The sequence below is a fragment of the Diospyros lotus genome, chromosome 4 (assembly GCF_014633365.1).
Source record: "Diospyros lotus cultivar Yz01 chromosome 4, ASM1463336v1, whole genome shotgun sequence".
In the NCBI taxonomy this organism is placed as follows: Eukaryota; Viridiplantae; Streptophyta; class Magnoliopsida; order Ericales; family Ebenaceae; genus Diospyros; species Diospyros lotus.
Genome location: NC_068341.1, coordinates 2,321,890 through 2,337,448, shown reverse-complemented (window position 1 = coordinate 2,337,448; position 15,559 = coordinate 2,321,890). Strand labels below are relative to the sequence as shown.

Below are 15,559 nucleotides of genomic sequence, written 5' to 3'. Positions count from 1 at the left end.
TCATTTTAATAAACAAATGCTACCTTATAGCGTAACAACTCATCACACCACGATCCTTTTTTTTTTTTTGGTATTTCACTAGAATATTTTTATTTTTTTTTATGAAAACGCTAAAAATTAATTATTTCTCCCAAAAATATTTTGCAGCTGTCCATGCTTCTATTTTTGTAATACAGACTTATAGCAGAAAATAATATTTTTTTATTGTCATGTGAACAGATTGTTTTTATTAGTTAAACAGCACAAAGAAAATACAGAAAAATACTATTGTTTAATTAAAATTTAAGTCACGGCGAACAAGCCAGACTTGGATACGTGTAAAACGGGAAACGAGGCCAGCCATTGTGTATATGGGCTGGGCTGAGACTGGGCCAAATTACGGGCCAGGGATAAATGATTTCAATCAGGCCCATTAGCCAAATTAAGGCAATTATTTAATTTAATTTAAATTTGAACTAATAATAATGTTATTAAAATAAGGTGGTGGACAGCAGGACAGGGGATACGGGCAAAGCAGCGCGCCAATGTCGCTTCCCTCTGGTCTGAGCTCCAAAACCATCTCTCTCTCTCTGTGTTCCATATCGAGATTCAACATTCCCAGGTACTCGCCCAATTTGCTTCGAAATCATGAGCATTATTTTTCTTGGATCAGGAAAGATTGGTAGAGGTTCGAACTTTGTTGGTCGCGGTCTCTAAGATCTAAGGAACAAGGGTTGATTGTGGGCATGATAGGTTCTTTTTGTTCTCGATTCAGAAGATTTTTTCTCGGTATTTGATGGTAGGCCAAAACAGATTAGATTGGCATCTATGAAGACTCCGCGGATGGTTGTCACGATTAAGCTTCTTGGGCGGCCGCTTCCGAAGCTTTGTTGCAGATGGAATGGCAGATCTTGTTAGTTATGGAAATCCTGAGCGTGACATCGAACAGGTCTCTCTCTCTCTCTCTCTTTCTCTCATTTAGTGCTCCTAGAATGTTTGAATTAAGATAATAACCAGAACAAGATTTGTCAAAAGCATCACTAAAGATGGTTCTCCCAATGTTGCCGTTAGGTTTGGGTGTCACTTCTAATCGGACTAAACAACATGTAAAATGATCATCACATAGTGCTTATAATTCCTTAGTTTAGCTCAACATGTTATGGTAATTATCCTTATAGTTAATGAAACTTGGAGGAGGAGATGGAGGAGAAAGTGAAATTCGAAAAATCAAGACGCAGAAAAGCAAGTTTGGCTGTTTACTTTGAATAAAGTTGGTAAATACTCCAAGAACTAGATGAGATAAATAGATGGATTAATTACTTTTTGCAGTTGAAGTGCAGTGCCAAATATGGCATTGGTTGGTGTAATTTATCTTCTTATTTTGAATGCATCGTGATTCATGCTGCTCAAGATGATAAAAGTGAAAAAAACTAGCACTCCGGTGCTGCACAAATTCTGGATCATATGTTAACAAGTATACATGGGGCCTGTTTGTTACAACTTGAAAGTTGTAACTTTTAGCTTCTAGCTTCAAAAAAGTTGAGATGTAGTGTTTGTTTTAGCTTATAGAATTCTAACTTATAGCTTTTACTAGCTTTTAGAAGGAGTAGAAGCTAGCTTTTTCAAAGTTGGGGTACCCCAGCTTTTACAACTTCTGCTTAAATGATTATATTTTTGTGACAATTTTATCCTTATTTTTAACAAAGAATTACTCTTTTGTCTATACAATCATGAGTTTTTCTTCTCCACCGCCATCTCCATTTTCAAATCTCTTCTTCTCTCTCGCCATCTTCCTCTCTCTCTATACTCTAATTAATTTTTTTATAACACTTGAAACTTATACATATACACTAATTAATTTTTAAATTATCATTCTATAACTACTAAGGGTATTATGGACAATTATACAAAAATAAGTTATTTTACAGCTTATGGTATCAAACACCACAACTAATTAAATACAACTTCTAAGAAGTTGCAGCAAACAGGTTCACAATTTATTCTAAGTTTTAGAAGTTATAATCTAAAAAGCTATAAGCTATAATTTCTTTAATTAAGCTGCAACAAACGGGGCCATAATTTTCAAGTATAATGATTGTAGAATTCAGTACAGAACAGTATGCCAAAATGCATCAGCATTGAGATTGATGTCTATGGTTATAGAAGACTTTGCCAGAGTTTCAAAATGCTTTTGTGGGAGTTTGTAAAATTTTGCATATGGAGTTGGTTACCATTAAGAGCCTTGATTCTAGTTTGATGAATAAGAACTCTAGATTGACATATGAGCTTGATGGAGAAGGTTAAACCTAGAGAAGTCATTGCTTGTATATTTCCTTCCAGCTTTTTTTATTGTCTTGTGCATGTTAATGTTGGATCACACATCTTATACAAAACTCAATATAAAGAAAACACAGAAATTTGATGTGGTTCAGTCTCAAGAAATCTATGTCCATGATCCCATAACAGTGGGATAAATCCGCTCAGTCAATGGATATATGGTTTTTGCACTGAAAAAACTCTAAACCCTCCCAATCTTCACATCTTTAGATAATTGCTCACTCACACTTAAATGACTCTGCTTATCATGCTGTGGCACACTCAAATTTTTTTGATGACTCTGCTTATCATGCTGTGGCACACTCAAATTTTTTTCCTAACTCTACTAGAAAGTGGGGGGGGGGGGGGGGGGGGGGGGGAGGGAGGAGGAGGAGGAGGCTATATGAGTTCCTTCCTATTGCGATCTGATCTGAATTTGATAAGCTATCTAACACTGCAGTTTAAAATAGGAAAAATAAGGATGGAAAGGCTTGACCACTCACGAGAAAGGATGTGAGCTTTGTGAAAGCTTTTGCCTAATCCTTCACTCATCATTTGAAGTTAGCATGAAGATGCTTATGTTTTTTTTTTTTTTTTTGGCATAATGATTTACTTTTGGTGATCTCTTCTTGGATTTATTATGGGCATATTAATTTACTTCTTTGCTCTTTTTTTAATTTCCTTTTTTTTTTTTTTTCTGGAAGGCACTTATTGTTTTGAAAAGAGGTACCCAGTTAATTAAGTACAGCAGGAAGGGAAAGCCTAAGTTCTGTCCATTCAGAATTTCCCCAGTAAGTTATCTTACTCTGGCTTGTAGTCTCCAGAGCATATAGAGCTAATAAATTGTTGAGTGTTGTACTATTCTTTCCTGCAAATTATCTTAAAATTAAATCTTGTAAAACAATAGTGCAGGAAGGTAGTGTTTACTGCTGCTAATTTTGCATCTTGTACTTCAGACATTTATTGTTTTATCAGTTGGACACAGGAAAGCATGCTTATACTCGAACAGAAAAGGAATTTACTGGAAATGCACCAGAAACAATGTGACTATTATTGAAGACAAGTGAAAAACTTGTCTACTGCATCATTCTCATCCATCAGATATATAAGTTTTTGTCAAATCTTCTCCATTATGGTAAATAGGTGTCCAAGAGGTGTGATATAAATAAAAAAATGCCAGACTTAGCCTTTCTTTCATAAAAGGTAGATAAAAGAGTATCTCCAAGTGGCTGGTTTATTTGAGGTAACATATCTTCATTGCATTAGAGATCAGATCACAATCTTTCCTGAAGGAAGATGGTCTAAATAATTTCCTGAGCATACAATATGAAGTTAACAGAATGTTTACAACAATCTTGTGACTCAGTATACAGGTTAAAGAGTTACTCATGATGGGATGATTTCCCCAGTTGTGGCCTCTGTAGTGATAACAATCTCAAGCTTGTATCCTGCCATCATTCTTGCAGAAGTTATAGTGTTGTTTTCTGTGGAATTTACACCTATTTAATTCAGTTGGTGGAGTCCCAATTTACTTTTCTGAATTGGGACAGGTAAACTAATACTAGATGCCACAGTTTTTTTGACAACCACAGATTTGGGCAATCAAATTCTCCTCTAAAAGGGCATTCAAACCACGGAAAGAAGTACCTCAGTGCAAAGAACATTCTTCTTAATAAAGTAGTTTTTTTTTTCTTTTTGCATTTTTTGTATAGCTCCTATAAAAGAGTGTCTTCTTAATAACGGTATTGTTGCTTCTTTGTGATTGGAAATTCAGGGGGCTCAAGAAAACAAGGGGGAGACAGCGTACACATACAACCCTACCCTGATCCTCACAAAACAGAGAGTCTCATGCACTAGGAACACCCCTAGTCTTGTATCACATTTAATAATGTGGCATGCCACATTCCTACAACTCTTTCACATACTAAAACTTTCTATGCTCTAGGTATCACAGACACAAAGGACTGACTTTTATACTAGTTTTGATGCATTATGTTCTTAAAGAGGATTTCTCCATCAATATTCTCAAAAAATATTTACCCTTACCAAATAGCCAGTTATCTTTTTATTTCCTAATTATTATACACTTCTAAGAATTTGAAGATCTTGGTCTCCATCTGAATGTCCATGCATGAAATGCAGTCAACATGGTTGAATGCAGATTGCACCTTTCAGTCATGTTGCATGTGTATGTTGAAGTTTTATCTGGAATTGCTCAACAAATCCTTGTGCATATGTAGTAAGTAGAATGAACTAATTTGTCTTATTCTTTTCCTTGAAGGAAAGTCATTATGTATAACTGAATAATATAATGTATAAAAGTGCTTAGTATTTACTGTTATATACAGGATGAAACAACACTGATCTGGTACTCTAACGGACATGAAAGGAATCTGAAATTATCTTCTGTTTCCCGGATTATACCTGGACAAAGAACTGTGAGTTACCACTTTCTTTTTTGTGTGAAGCATTTTATGCCTACAGTTCATTTAACCTGCTAAGATTTTTGCTAAGCAGTTGCAGGATGAATTAGCACAAAAATTTATTTGTTAAAATCTGCTATTACAGGCTGTTTTTAGGAGATTTTTGCGTCCTGAAAAAGAATATTTGTCCTTTTCACTTCTATATAACAACGGAGAAAGAACACTTGATCTGGTCAGTGAAAGTAAATCTCTAAATTTAACTATAACTTAAATACTTATCAATGTGCTCCTGATGATGGTAAGTTTCAGGAATTTGTTACCCTTATTTTTCCTACTTTATAGATCTGCAAGGATAAAGTTGAGGCAGCAGTGTGGCTTGCAGGCCTGAAGGCTTTGACTTCTACTGCTTTAAATTGCAGAAGACGTACTCAAAGTGATATTTCTGATGTAAGTTTTAGTCTTAGCTCTGTGGCCAATAATTTAGCTATATACCTTAATTCGTTTTAGCTCACATTTCCCGAGTATAATAGATTTTATTTTGTTATATTTTTCAACCTTTGCAATTGGCTTAATCACTTGAGTAACGTGGATCTTTATTACCATTGCAAGAATTTCCTTGTTGATAGCTAAAAGTATGCTGCCTACATACCATGTAGAAACATGCCTTATGGCAGGAGATGTTTCTAATCTCTCTTTCTCATTCTACTTTTGTAAACAATATCGCTGCATTTATTATCTGACCTTTGATAAGAGAAAAGAAAGATTGAAGGTCTTTCTTCAGTATTAAGGTTTATTAGACTACTATCCCGCAGTTCAGCTTGGACAGCAATGCTTTCATTGCTTTAGAATATCTCCATTATGGACTTGGAAAAAATCTGTTAACTCTCTATGAAAAATTTATAATACTACATCTGTAATATAGCTTGATATTTGTAAAAAAGAGGTTGTAACCTAGTGTAACGTCCAGTGCTGTCCACCCCGCCACTATGGTGTTTTTGGATTAGGAGCTATCCTCTTTACAATTGAAGTGCAGGTAATACTGGCAACTTGTGCATTTGTAAAGTGAGAAACTTACAAAATCCAAAAATGATTGCTATGAACACAAGAATTATAGTTTAATTTTCTGCTTCACTAGTATATCTACGTAAGCCAGCTAAGTACAAACTAAATATGCTTATGGCTTCCTGAATTTAGTTATCTTAAATTGTCAAATTTAGCATTTTTCATGAAGAAAATAGTTCTAGTATAAAATTTCTTCACCTCCTCCTTAATATATGGGTTATTTCTTTGGCCCAATAGTTATAGCATGATTGAGTATGTTATATTCTGTTGAGATCCATATAGTTGATCCCCTTGCATCTAGCAAGTTGCCAGATCCATGAAAACAAAATGAATTTCATGAATGCCTCCAGTTGCTGACAACTCTGGCTTGTTTGGTCACTTATATCTTTGTATTAATTTCATCTAGTGGATCTGTTTCTTAGTATGCATTTGCCAATTTGTCTTTGAAATTTCAGATTACTACGCCATTCTTTTTCAAACCAAAAATTTGATTATCTTTTGAGTGCAAATGTTATATATTCTCTAGACAGATGCAAGTCCAATTGGATTCATTTTTATGCATATGACCATGATCTCATTCATTGATGTGTCAACAAGTCAGTGGTGGTTTATATGTCAACATTCCCTGGTTTTCCTTGTCCAAGACAAACATGTAAATTACTTGTCTATGTATTTTTACTGCAGATAAATGCTGGTGCTGGTGGTTTTGTTGGTGCACCACTAGAGCTCACTTCAGGTATTGCCCGTGATAGGGTGTCTGTTGATTCAATTTCTTGCGAGGCTTATTTTCATTTGCAAGCCTCGGATGTGGGGTCTGAACATGCAAATATGCATGTAAGGACAAGCATTGGAGATGGTTTCCGTATTAGTGTTTCAAGCACACCCAGTACTTCAAGTCAAGGTTCTGGACCAGATGACATAGAGTCATTGGGTGATGTTTATGTCTGGGGTGAGGTTTGGTGTGATACGACTGATGAATCTATGCCTTCGTATCCTACAAAAACTGATGTGCTGATTCCCAAACCTTTAGAATCAAATGTAGTTCTTGATGTTCACCAAATTGCTTGTGGTTTTCGACATTTGGCTCTCGTCACAAGGCAGGGTGAAGTTTTCACATGGGGAGAGGAATCTGGGGGAAGGCTTGGTCATGGTATTGAAAAAGATTTCAGTCGCCCTCGTCTTGTTGAATTTCTAGCAGTTACTAACATAGAACTTGTTGCATGTGGTGAATATCACTCATGTGCTCTATCTCTCTCTGGTGATTTATATACATGGGGAGATGGAGCCCATAATGTTGGACTTCTTGGTCATGGAACAAATGTCAGCCACTGGATACCAAAAAGAGTCTCTGGTCTTCTGGAGGGACTTCAGGTCCTATCTGTTGCGTGTGGCACTTGGCATTCAGCAGTGGTAACTACTGAAGGGAAGCTATTTACGTTTGGTGATGGAACATTTGGGGCCTTGGGTCATGGTGATCGAGAAAGTGTCCCTTATCCAAGGGAAGTTCATTCATTGAGTGGACTAAGAACTATGAAGGTTGCATGTGGTGTTTGGCACACAGCAGCCATTATAGAAGTTATGAGCCAGTCGGGTGTGGATGTTTTGTCTCGAAAGTTGTTCACCTGGGGTGATGGTGATAAAAACAGATTGGGTCATGGAAACAAGAAAACCTATCTGCACCCAACCTGTGTCCCTTCACTTATTGAATACAACTTCCATCAGATTGCATGTGGACATTGTATTACCGTTGCCCTTACTACATCAGGGCATGTCTTCACCATGGGCAGTACTGCATATGGTCAATTGGGAAATCCAGAGTCTGATGGAAGGTTGCCTTGCTTAGTACAAGATAGATTGGTTGGTGAGTTTGTTGAAGAAATATCATGTGGTGCATATCACGTTGCTGTCCTGACATCAAGAAGTGAGGTATTTACTTGGGGGAAAGGTGCCAACGGAAGATTAGGACATGGGGACACAGAAGATCGGAAGAGTCCAACTTTGGTTGAAGCACTGAAAGATAGGCACGTGAAAAATATATCTTGTGGCTCAAATTACAGTGCAAGTATATGCATTCACAAGTGGGTATCAGGGGTAGACCAATCAGTTTGCTTTGGTTGCCGGCAAGCATTTGGTTTCACTAGAAAGAGGCACAACTGTTACAACTGTGGTTTGGTGCATTGCCATGCTTGTAGCTCCAAAAAAGCTTTGAGAGCTGCTCTTGCTCCAACTCCAGGCAAACCTCACCGTGTCTGTGACTCTTGCTATGTTAAACTAAAATCAGCTGGTAATACCACTAGTAGGAGAATTACTGCTCCTCATCACCCATTAGATGTTAGAGAAATGTACAACAAGAGAGAGTCAAAAACATCAAGGCTTTTGCTCCCTCCTTCTGCTGAACCACTCAAAGACATTCACATCAAGTTGGCACAGCCTGGGCCCAAGCCTGATCCTCATGCTCTTGTCCGAGCTCCCCAACCTCCCCAAGCTCCTTCACTTTTACAATTTGCAGATATTGCATTCCCAAGTTCACTGACTGCTCTTCAATATGCTTTTAATTATAAGCCTGCCATGGGAATCACACCTCAACCTCAGCCTCAGCCTCAGCCTCTGCCACAGCCTCATACTCAGACAGTTTCCAATTCAAGACCTTCTTCGCCATACTCAAGGAGACCAAGTCCTCCACGGTCTGTCTCTCCTGCTTTCTCTAGGGGTGTAATTGATAGTCTTAAGAAGACAAATGACCTTTTGAGCCAAGAAGTATCAAGAATGCAGAACCAGGTCCCATTTTTTTCCTATTCTCTTTGTTTAATCAATCTATTGTTACATCCATAAATTAATTCATTAGCACGGGGTTCTTAACAGTAAATATAGAAGCAGCCGGATGGTCTAATAGTCTGGTTTCTTTTCTCCTGAACTTAGATTAAAAGTTTGAAGCAAAAAACTGAAGGTCAAGATGCTGAGATTCAGAAACTCAATGGAACTGCTGAAGAAGCTACTTTCTTGGCTGCACAAGCATCTTCCAAATCTACAGTCGCAAAGGAAGTCATCAAGTCTGTCATGGCAGAGGTGCTCTTTCAAATTCCTCCTTTTTCTAATTCTGTAGCATCTCTCTCATGGACCTAGGGGGATGGGTGGGGAAACCAAAATTAATGCATTTTGGAGATATTAAATAAATAAGTATGAAGTGCACAATCATCACATAGTTGTATCCTGTATGTCAAACAGAGATGTTTGTAGATTCATAATCTGCTTGTCGTTCTGGGATAATTTGTTTGTTATCTTAGGTCTGCAATCACACTAACGCAATCTAATTTCATAATGAAAAATAATCTATTTAACTTCCCATGGTTTCTTCTAGTGCAAGTTCATGTAGATTGTTCGTTCACTGAATAAAGAAGTGAAAGTCAGCAATCTTCAGTTTTTAAAGTTATTTAAAAAAATTAAGAGACTAGAAGATTTATTTTACTCTTACATTTGTTCTGACATGAATCTGTACTTGTTGGGCCTGCATATTGAAATGAAAAAGCACATTGAAATATTTATGCTTTCTATTTCTTTAAGTGTTAATTTGAAACTTAACTGGAAGACAGGGAACCATGGCTCCTTTGGTGGCTTCAATACACCTTTTGGTTGTGTGGGTGTTGTACGTTTGAAGCCCTAGTTTCACCCCCGTCATATATGGTCTGGACTGTTGAACCTAGATCAATCAGGGCAACCTGCATTACTTGTGCAACTTTTTTGTTTCTCATTATGATTTTTTAATGCGCATAAAAAACACATGCATGCACCCTCAACTAAACTCATATAATTTTGATTTAATGTATAGTAATTTGGTATATACGATTTCAGATGCATACAGACAACGTAAAACTTAGTCGGATCCAAAACATGAACTCTAGACAAATTATGAAAAATCGTTTGGGCGTGGGCGTAACCCTTCATAGCGACGCGCTACACTGCTCCCGTGTAGTGACAAGTGAGCTAGGGCCGCTGCATCGGCGCCCAGATGTAGTGATAAATGAGCAAGGGTTCTCGCATTTGCTTGGACGGATGTGGGTAAAGAAGCTAGTCCAAAATCAAAACCAAAATCAAAATCAAAAACAAAATCAAATTCAAAGTCAAGGCCAAAAACAAAATCAAATCCAAAGTCAAGGCTAAAAACAAAATCATAGATTAAGGATTGGGTCATGGAACATAGGAACATTAACAGGCAAAGCTATAGAAGTGGTGGATGTGATGATTAGGAGAAAAATTAATATTATGTGCCTTCAAGAGACGAGATGGGTAGGGAAAAAAGCAAAAACTTTATCAGAAGCTGGATATAAAATATGGTACACAGGAATTGATCGAGATAAAAATGGAGTGGGGATTATTATGGATAAAAGCTTAATAGATGAGGTAGTGGATGTAAAGAGAATAGGGGATAGGATTATTATGGTGAAGATTAGTCTAGGAAGAATGACTATGAATACCTTTAGTACATATGCACCACAAGCGGGGTTAGGTGATGAGATAAAAGCAAAATTCTGGGAGGACCTAGAGGGACTCATACAAATGATACCAAGAGTAGAGAAAGTGATTATAGGAGGTGACTTAAATGGGCACGTGGGTAGAGACGGAAACGGATATAGAGAGGTACACGGAGGGTATGGATTCGGGGAAATTAATAATGAGGGTAAATCTATCCTAGATTTTGCTATGGCATATGGGCTCATTATAACCAATACTAGGTTCAAAAAACGGGACGAACACTTAATTACATATAAAAATATCACCTCAAGCACCCAAATAGATTACTTCCTCATGAGACAAGAGGATCAGTTATGTTGTAGGAATTGTAAGGTGATACCGGGAGAGTGTTTGACTACTCAACATAGACTTCTAGTACTTGACGTCCAAGTAAGAAATTGGAAGAGAAAAAATCACATAAAACAAAATCCAAGAATCAGGTGGTGGAATTTAAAAGGGGAGAAACAACTAATCTTCAAAGAAAAATTAAGGGGTAGAAGGGAATGGAATGGAGAAAGACAGACAAACCAAATGTGGAAAAAAATGGCTAATGCTCTGAGAAGCACGGCAAAGGTAGTCCTTGGAGAGACAAATGGTAGAGCCCCTAACCTTAAGGAGTCTTGGTGGTGGAATGAAGAGGTACAATTGAAAATTAAAAATAAGAAAACTTGCTATAAGGTGGTATATCAATGCAACAATGAAAAAAATCAAAAAAATTATAAAGAAGCAAAAAAAAACAGCAAAAAGAGCTGTTAGTGAAGCAAGGTCAAAAGCATATGAGAATCTATATAAACGACTTGATACAAAAGATGGAGAAAGAGATATATATAAATTAGCTAAAACAAGAGAAAGAAAAACACGGGATTTAAATCAAGTGAAATGCATAAAAGATGACAATCAAAATGTTTTAGTAAATGAGGGAGCGATTAAGGAGAGATGGAAGGAGTATTTCACAAAATTATTCAATGATGGTGGTGACACAAGAGTTAGGTTGGGACATCTTAGTAACTCCGAAGGGAATGTGAGCTACACATTCTATCGACGCATAAGTTCAAATGAAATAAGGCAAGCATTAAAAAAGATGAAAAATCATAAGACAGTGGGACCAGATAATATACCAATAGAAGCATGGAAATGCATGGGAGAAGAGGGCATCTCCTGGCTAACGCAACTATTTAACGCCATCCTTAAATCAAAAAAGATGTCAGATGAGTGGAGGAAGAGTACTTTGGTTCCTATATACAAGAACAAAAGAGATGTTCAAAATTGTGAAAATTATAGAGGAATTAAGTTAATGAGTCATACCATGAAACTCTGGGAGAGAGTAATAGAGCAGAGGCTCAGAAAGGAAACAAAGGTGTCAGAAAATCAGTTTGGTTTCATGCCTGGTAGGTCAACAATGGAAGCTATATATTTACTGAGGCGTCTAATGGAAAGGTATCGAGATCATCAGAAGGACCTACATATGGTATTTATAGATCTAGAAAAGGCCTATGATAGGGTCTCTAGAGAAGTATTATGGAGGGTTTTAGAGAAGAAAGGAGTCAAAATAGCCTATATACAAGCCTTTAAGGACATGTATCATGGTGTAGAGACAAGGGTCAGAACATGCGGAGGGGATACTGAACCATTTACAACTACAATAGGACTGCATCAAGGTTCTGCACTAAGTCCATACTTATTTGCCCTAGTAATGGATGAACTCACTAAAGAAATTCAGACAGATGTGCCATGGTGTATGCTATTTGCAGACGACATAGTGTTGGTGGATGAAACAAAAGAAGGAGTGAACACTAAGCTTGAGTTGTGGAGAAACAATTTAAAATCTAAGGGATTTAAATTAAGTAGAAAGAAAACAGAATATATGGAATGCAAATTTAGTAAAAATGCAAGAGTGGATGATGTTATAATAAAATTATAAGACCAAATCTTACGAAGAAAAGACCATTTTCGATATTTGGGATCAGTGATTCAAAAAGATGGAGAAATCCACGAGGATGTCGCACATAGAATTAAGGCAGGTTGGCTAAAATGGAGAAATGCATCGGGGGTGTTATGTGATGGTAAAATCTCATTAAAATTGAAAGGAAAATTTTATAGGACAGCTATAAGACCAGTCTTGCTGTATGGCTCAGAATGTTGGACAGTCAAATACCAGCATGAACAAAAGACGAGTGTAGCGGAGATGAGCATGTTAAGATGGATGTGCGGACATACAAGAAAGGATAAAATTAGAAATGAAGTTATTCGTAATAAGGTAGGAGTAGTGCCAATCGAGGAGAAGATGAGAGAGACTAGACTAAAATGGTTTGGTCATGTGAGAAGGAGACTAAGAGACGCTCCTGTGAGGAGAGTTAATGAAATGGAACAATTAGTCACAAAAAGAGGTAGAGGTAGACCCAAGAAGATTTTGGGAGAAACATTAAAATTTGATATGAAATATATGGATCTAAATGAGGATATAACAAAAGACAGAAATACATGGAAGTCTAGAATTCATGTAGCCGACCCCACATAGTGGGATAAAGGCTGGATATATTGTTGTTGTTGTTGTTGTACAGACAAACTAAAACCTCTTGCAATCCTTTTGTCCTTTATCTGAGTGCAAACATGATAGATTTCTTAGACTGCGTGGAAATATTGGTATACTGATAAAACTTGGCCATCAAAACTTGCTAAATTTAGACATCTATAACCTGATGCCATATGATTGTAAGGGCTATTGCTGATTGAAGAGCAGGTATCTTTTGTTCTGAACCAGTTGTTGGATTGGATTGTGAAAAAATCATTTTGGTTATGCAACTTAAATTTGTATGACCAGAGAGTAATCTCACACATTTCCTTGGATAAAAAGATTCCAAGAGCGGGGTAGTCCTTTTATGCCTCTTTTTTCTCCTAACCTTCTCTTAGAGTAGCATCACCTTCTGTCCCATACAGAAGTCTGATCCTTTCTACATCACTCTTATGAGTGAAGTCGGTCTTTAGGCCAAAAAGGTGATGTTTCATTGCTTTAATTTTCTTCACACTTGTCAACGCACCAAATGGCAGGTTTATTGTAACATGTCAAGGCTCCTAGCTATTGCTTAATAGATTGTGCGTCTTATATCCATGGCATGTTTATTTTTCTGCTGGTTGGACCTAAAATATATGAATAATTTTTGTTTGGAAAAATGTGCAAGGTAGGTTACACTTTTAATAATGAAAGATTGCATCTTTCTATAAGATGGATTCATTGATCTATGAGAGAACGAAATGTGGTAAGATGGCACTGATCTTATCTTGTGGCTACTTCAATGGTATGTGATTTCCACTAACAATACTGTATTGTTGCCCGCTTTTTTTGTCATTCAGTTGGAGGAAATGAAAGAGAAGTTGCCTGCCGAGATGTTGAACAGCGAAGAATTTAAAGCGATGAATGCTCAAGTTGAAGGTTTTTTTAGTACAGGTGGTGCTCCAGTGGTTGAATCTCAGTCTTCCTTGCCTGCAGACACTGTGTGTGACCGACAAAATCAACCCGAACAAAGTACCTTGGTTGAGAATTCTACTAATAGGAAATATCGCAGGATGTCAGCCAATCTTGATGGTGCAGACATGAGAAGCCTATTTCAGAATGGTGAGGATACTCAAAAGGACGGCAATACCTCATCTGAAATTAGAGAAGCTGGAACTCTTGAAAGCAGTAAGAGTGGCTCGGTTTTACCCACAGCTCCAAAGCATGAAGCAAAAAGAGAAGTAATTGAGCAATTTGAACCTGGTGTATATGTAACTCTAATAATCCAGAATGGCACTAAGACCTTCAAGCGAGTCAGATTCAGGTATCTACATAGATCTTTTGTTGCTATTCTCCTATTTTTCTTTTTTCTTATTTTCTCTGGTGAGTGCTCTAGTTTTCCTTTTTTCCCTCGAGGCTGGCTTTTAGTGTTAAAGGTTTCCCGTACAAGCAAACAGATAACAAAGAAGATGCTAAAGGCGTAAAAAGTACATGTGTGATTATTTATTGTATCATATACATATTTACAAATACACCCACAAATTTATAGTATATATCCCGGCCTCCATTTCAACAATAAAATTTTTAAGAGAAATTGATGGAATTCTCATAGCAGACTTTTTTTTTTTTTTAACAGTTGAGCTTTTCTTTCCCCATATTCCTCTTGTGTATTACTTGAAATATCTCTGACTATTGAGGTTTTACAGCAAAAGAAGGTTTGCAGAGCAGCAGGCAGAAGAATGGTGGAAAGAAAACAAAGACAGGCTGCTTAAGAAGTATGCCGTGCCCATAGCAAATAGTTCTTCAACTGAATCGGCCTTAACTCATCGTGTCCCTGCTGAGGAAAATAATGGGGTGACCCCTTCTTCTTAAACATGGTTTTGTGGTGTAGAGTCCCCAAGAGTCGAATACAAGAACTGGGTGAGTAGGAATACTTCTAGCTCTTGAATGACATTCATGTTTTCGGAAACAGCTTAGATGACTGACATCTGACTAGGACGGCAGAACAGGATGATTCTTATAGCGACGAAGATAAATCTCTGTTTCCAACAAACCCCCCACCCCCCCCCCCCCCCCAAAAAAAAAAAAAAAGATCAGAAGGCGAAGTTTTATGCAACCAATCCTCTCATTCACTTGATTCTTTACTCTTCTCTCGGTGCTACCTTGTACAGTAAGTGAATTTGCTAGAACAAAACATATTGCCATTTGTAGAGAATCATTTGTAGTGTTAGGCAAATTTATTTCTGTATCTCTTGGTTTTGTGAGATCGATTCCGGGGCTCTCTGCTTGTCAGTAGATCGATACCATACATGTCGGAATCTCATCTCTTGTAAAACAAGATTTCAGTCTCTGTGCTTTTGGGAGCTTGTTGGGTTTGCAGCATTTGATAAAGCTTCATAAAAGGATCACAGTTGCCATTGCTGGCTGCAGAGAATCCGAGATGGAGGATAGATGAATTGTTGAAAGAACTCAGCAACATGAGGAGAGGATTCATCAACCACTTTCATGTTCAAGATTCAGTTTTCAATTCGTTGTGTCCAAGCTTCTAGGGCTTGAATTGGCAATTGATCAGTTTGGAACTTGCAGACTAAGGCTGCTGGAAAAAAAATCTCATAATGTAATTACACTGTGGACTATAGTAATACAAATTGTATTACATGTTTGATTTAATGAGATTTACGTTGTTGCTGGCTGGCAGTCGATTATCTAATGCAATCGTCTTTCTTTATCTCAATATGCATGCAAAGTTAGTCACACGAACTTCAGGGCATGAATAATC

The 15,559-nt window shown here is 37.2% G+C and overlaps 1 protein-coding gene across 7 annotated transcripts; it reads left to right on the top strand.

Annotated features, from left to right (window-relative positions):
- The first annotated feature begins 251 nt into the window (after window positions 1-251).
- LOC127800189 (PH, RCC1 and FYVE domains-containing protein 1-like) lies at window positions 252-15,477 on the top strand. 7 transcript variants are annotated; one of them, XM_052334658.1, is made up of 10 exons: window positions 270-601; window positions 793-928; window positions 3,000-3,086; window positions 4,644-4,733; window positions 4,864-4,950; window positions 5,061-5,165; window positions 6,465-8,558; window positions 8,700-8,846; window positions 13,641-14,104; window positions 14,487-15,477. In XM_052334658.1, the coding sequence occupies exons 2-10, from the start codon at window positions 881-883 to the stop codon at window positions 14,650-14,652; spliced, it is 3,288 nt and encodes a 1,095-aa protein (XP_052190618.1). In that variant the 5' UTR covers window positions 270-601; window positions 793-880; the 3' UTR covers window positions 14,653-15,477. The 7 variants fall into 7 exon arrangements, with proteins under 7 accessions (XP_052190619.1, XP_052190618.1, XP_052190616.1 ...); XM_052334656.1 differs by having other exon boundaries at window positions 270-928; window positions 14,487-14,700; window positions 15,211-15,477; XM_052334655.1 differs by having other exon boundaries at window positions 271-540; window positions 653-928.
- Window positions 15,478-15,559: the final 82 nt, after the last annotated feature.

What these genes read in the sequence shown, in the direction of transcription:
- LOC127800189 (XM_052334658.1), top strand. Translation starts at nt 881, where the DNA reads ATGGCAGATCTTGTTAGTTATGGAAATCCTGAGCGTGACATCGAACAG. An exon ending in CTGAGCGTGACATCGAACAG is followed by an intron (nt 929 to 2,999) that starts GTCTCTCTCTCT and finishes TTTTTCTGGAAG; the next exon opens with GCACTTATTGTTTTGAAAAG. An exon ending in TCAAGTCTGTCATGGCAGAG is followed by an intron (nt 8,847 to 13,640) that starts GTGCTCTTTCAA and finishes TTTGTCATTCAG; the next exon opens with TTGGAGGAAATGAAAGAGAA.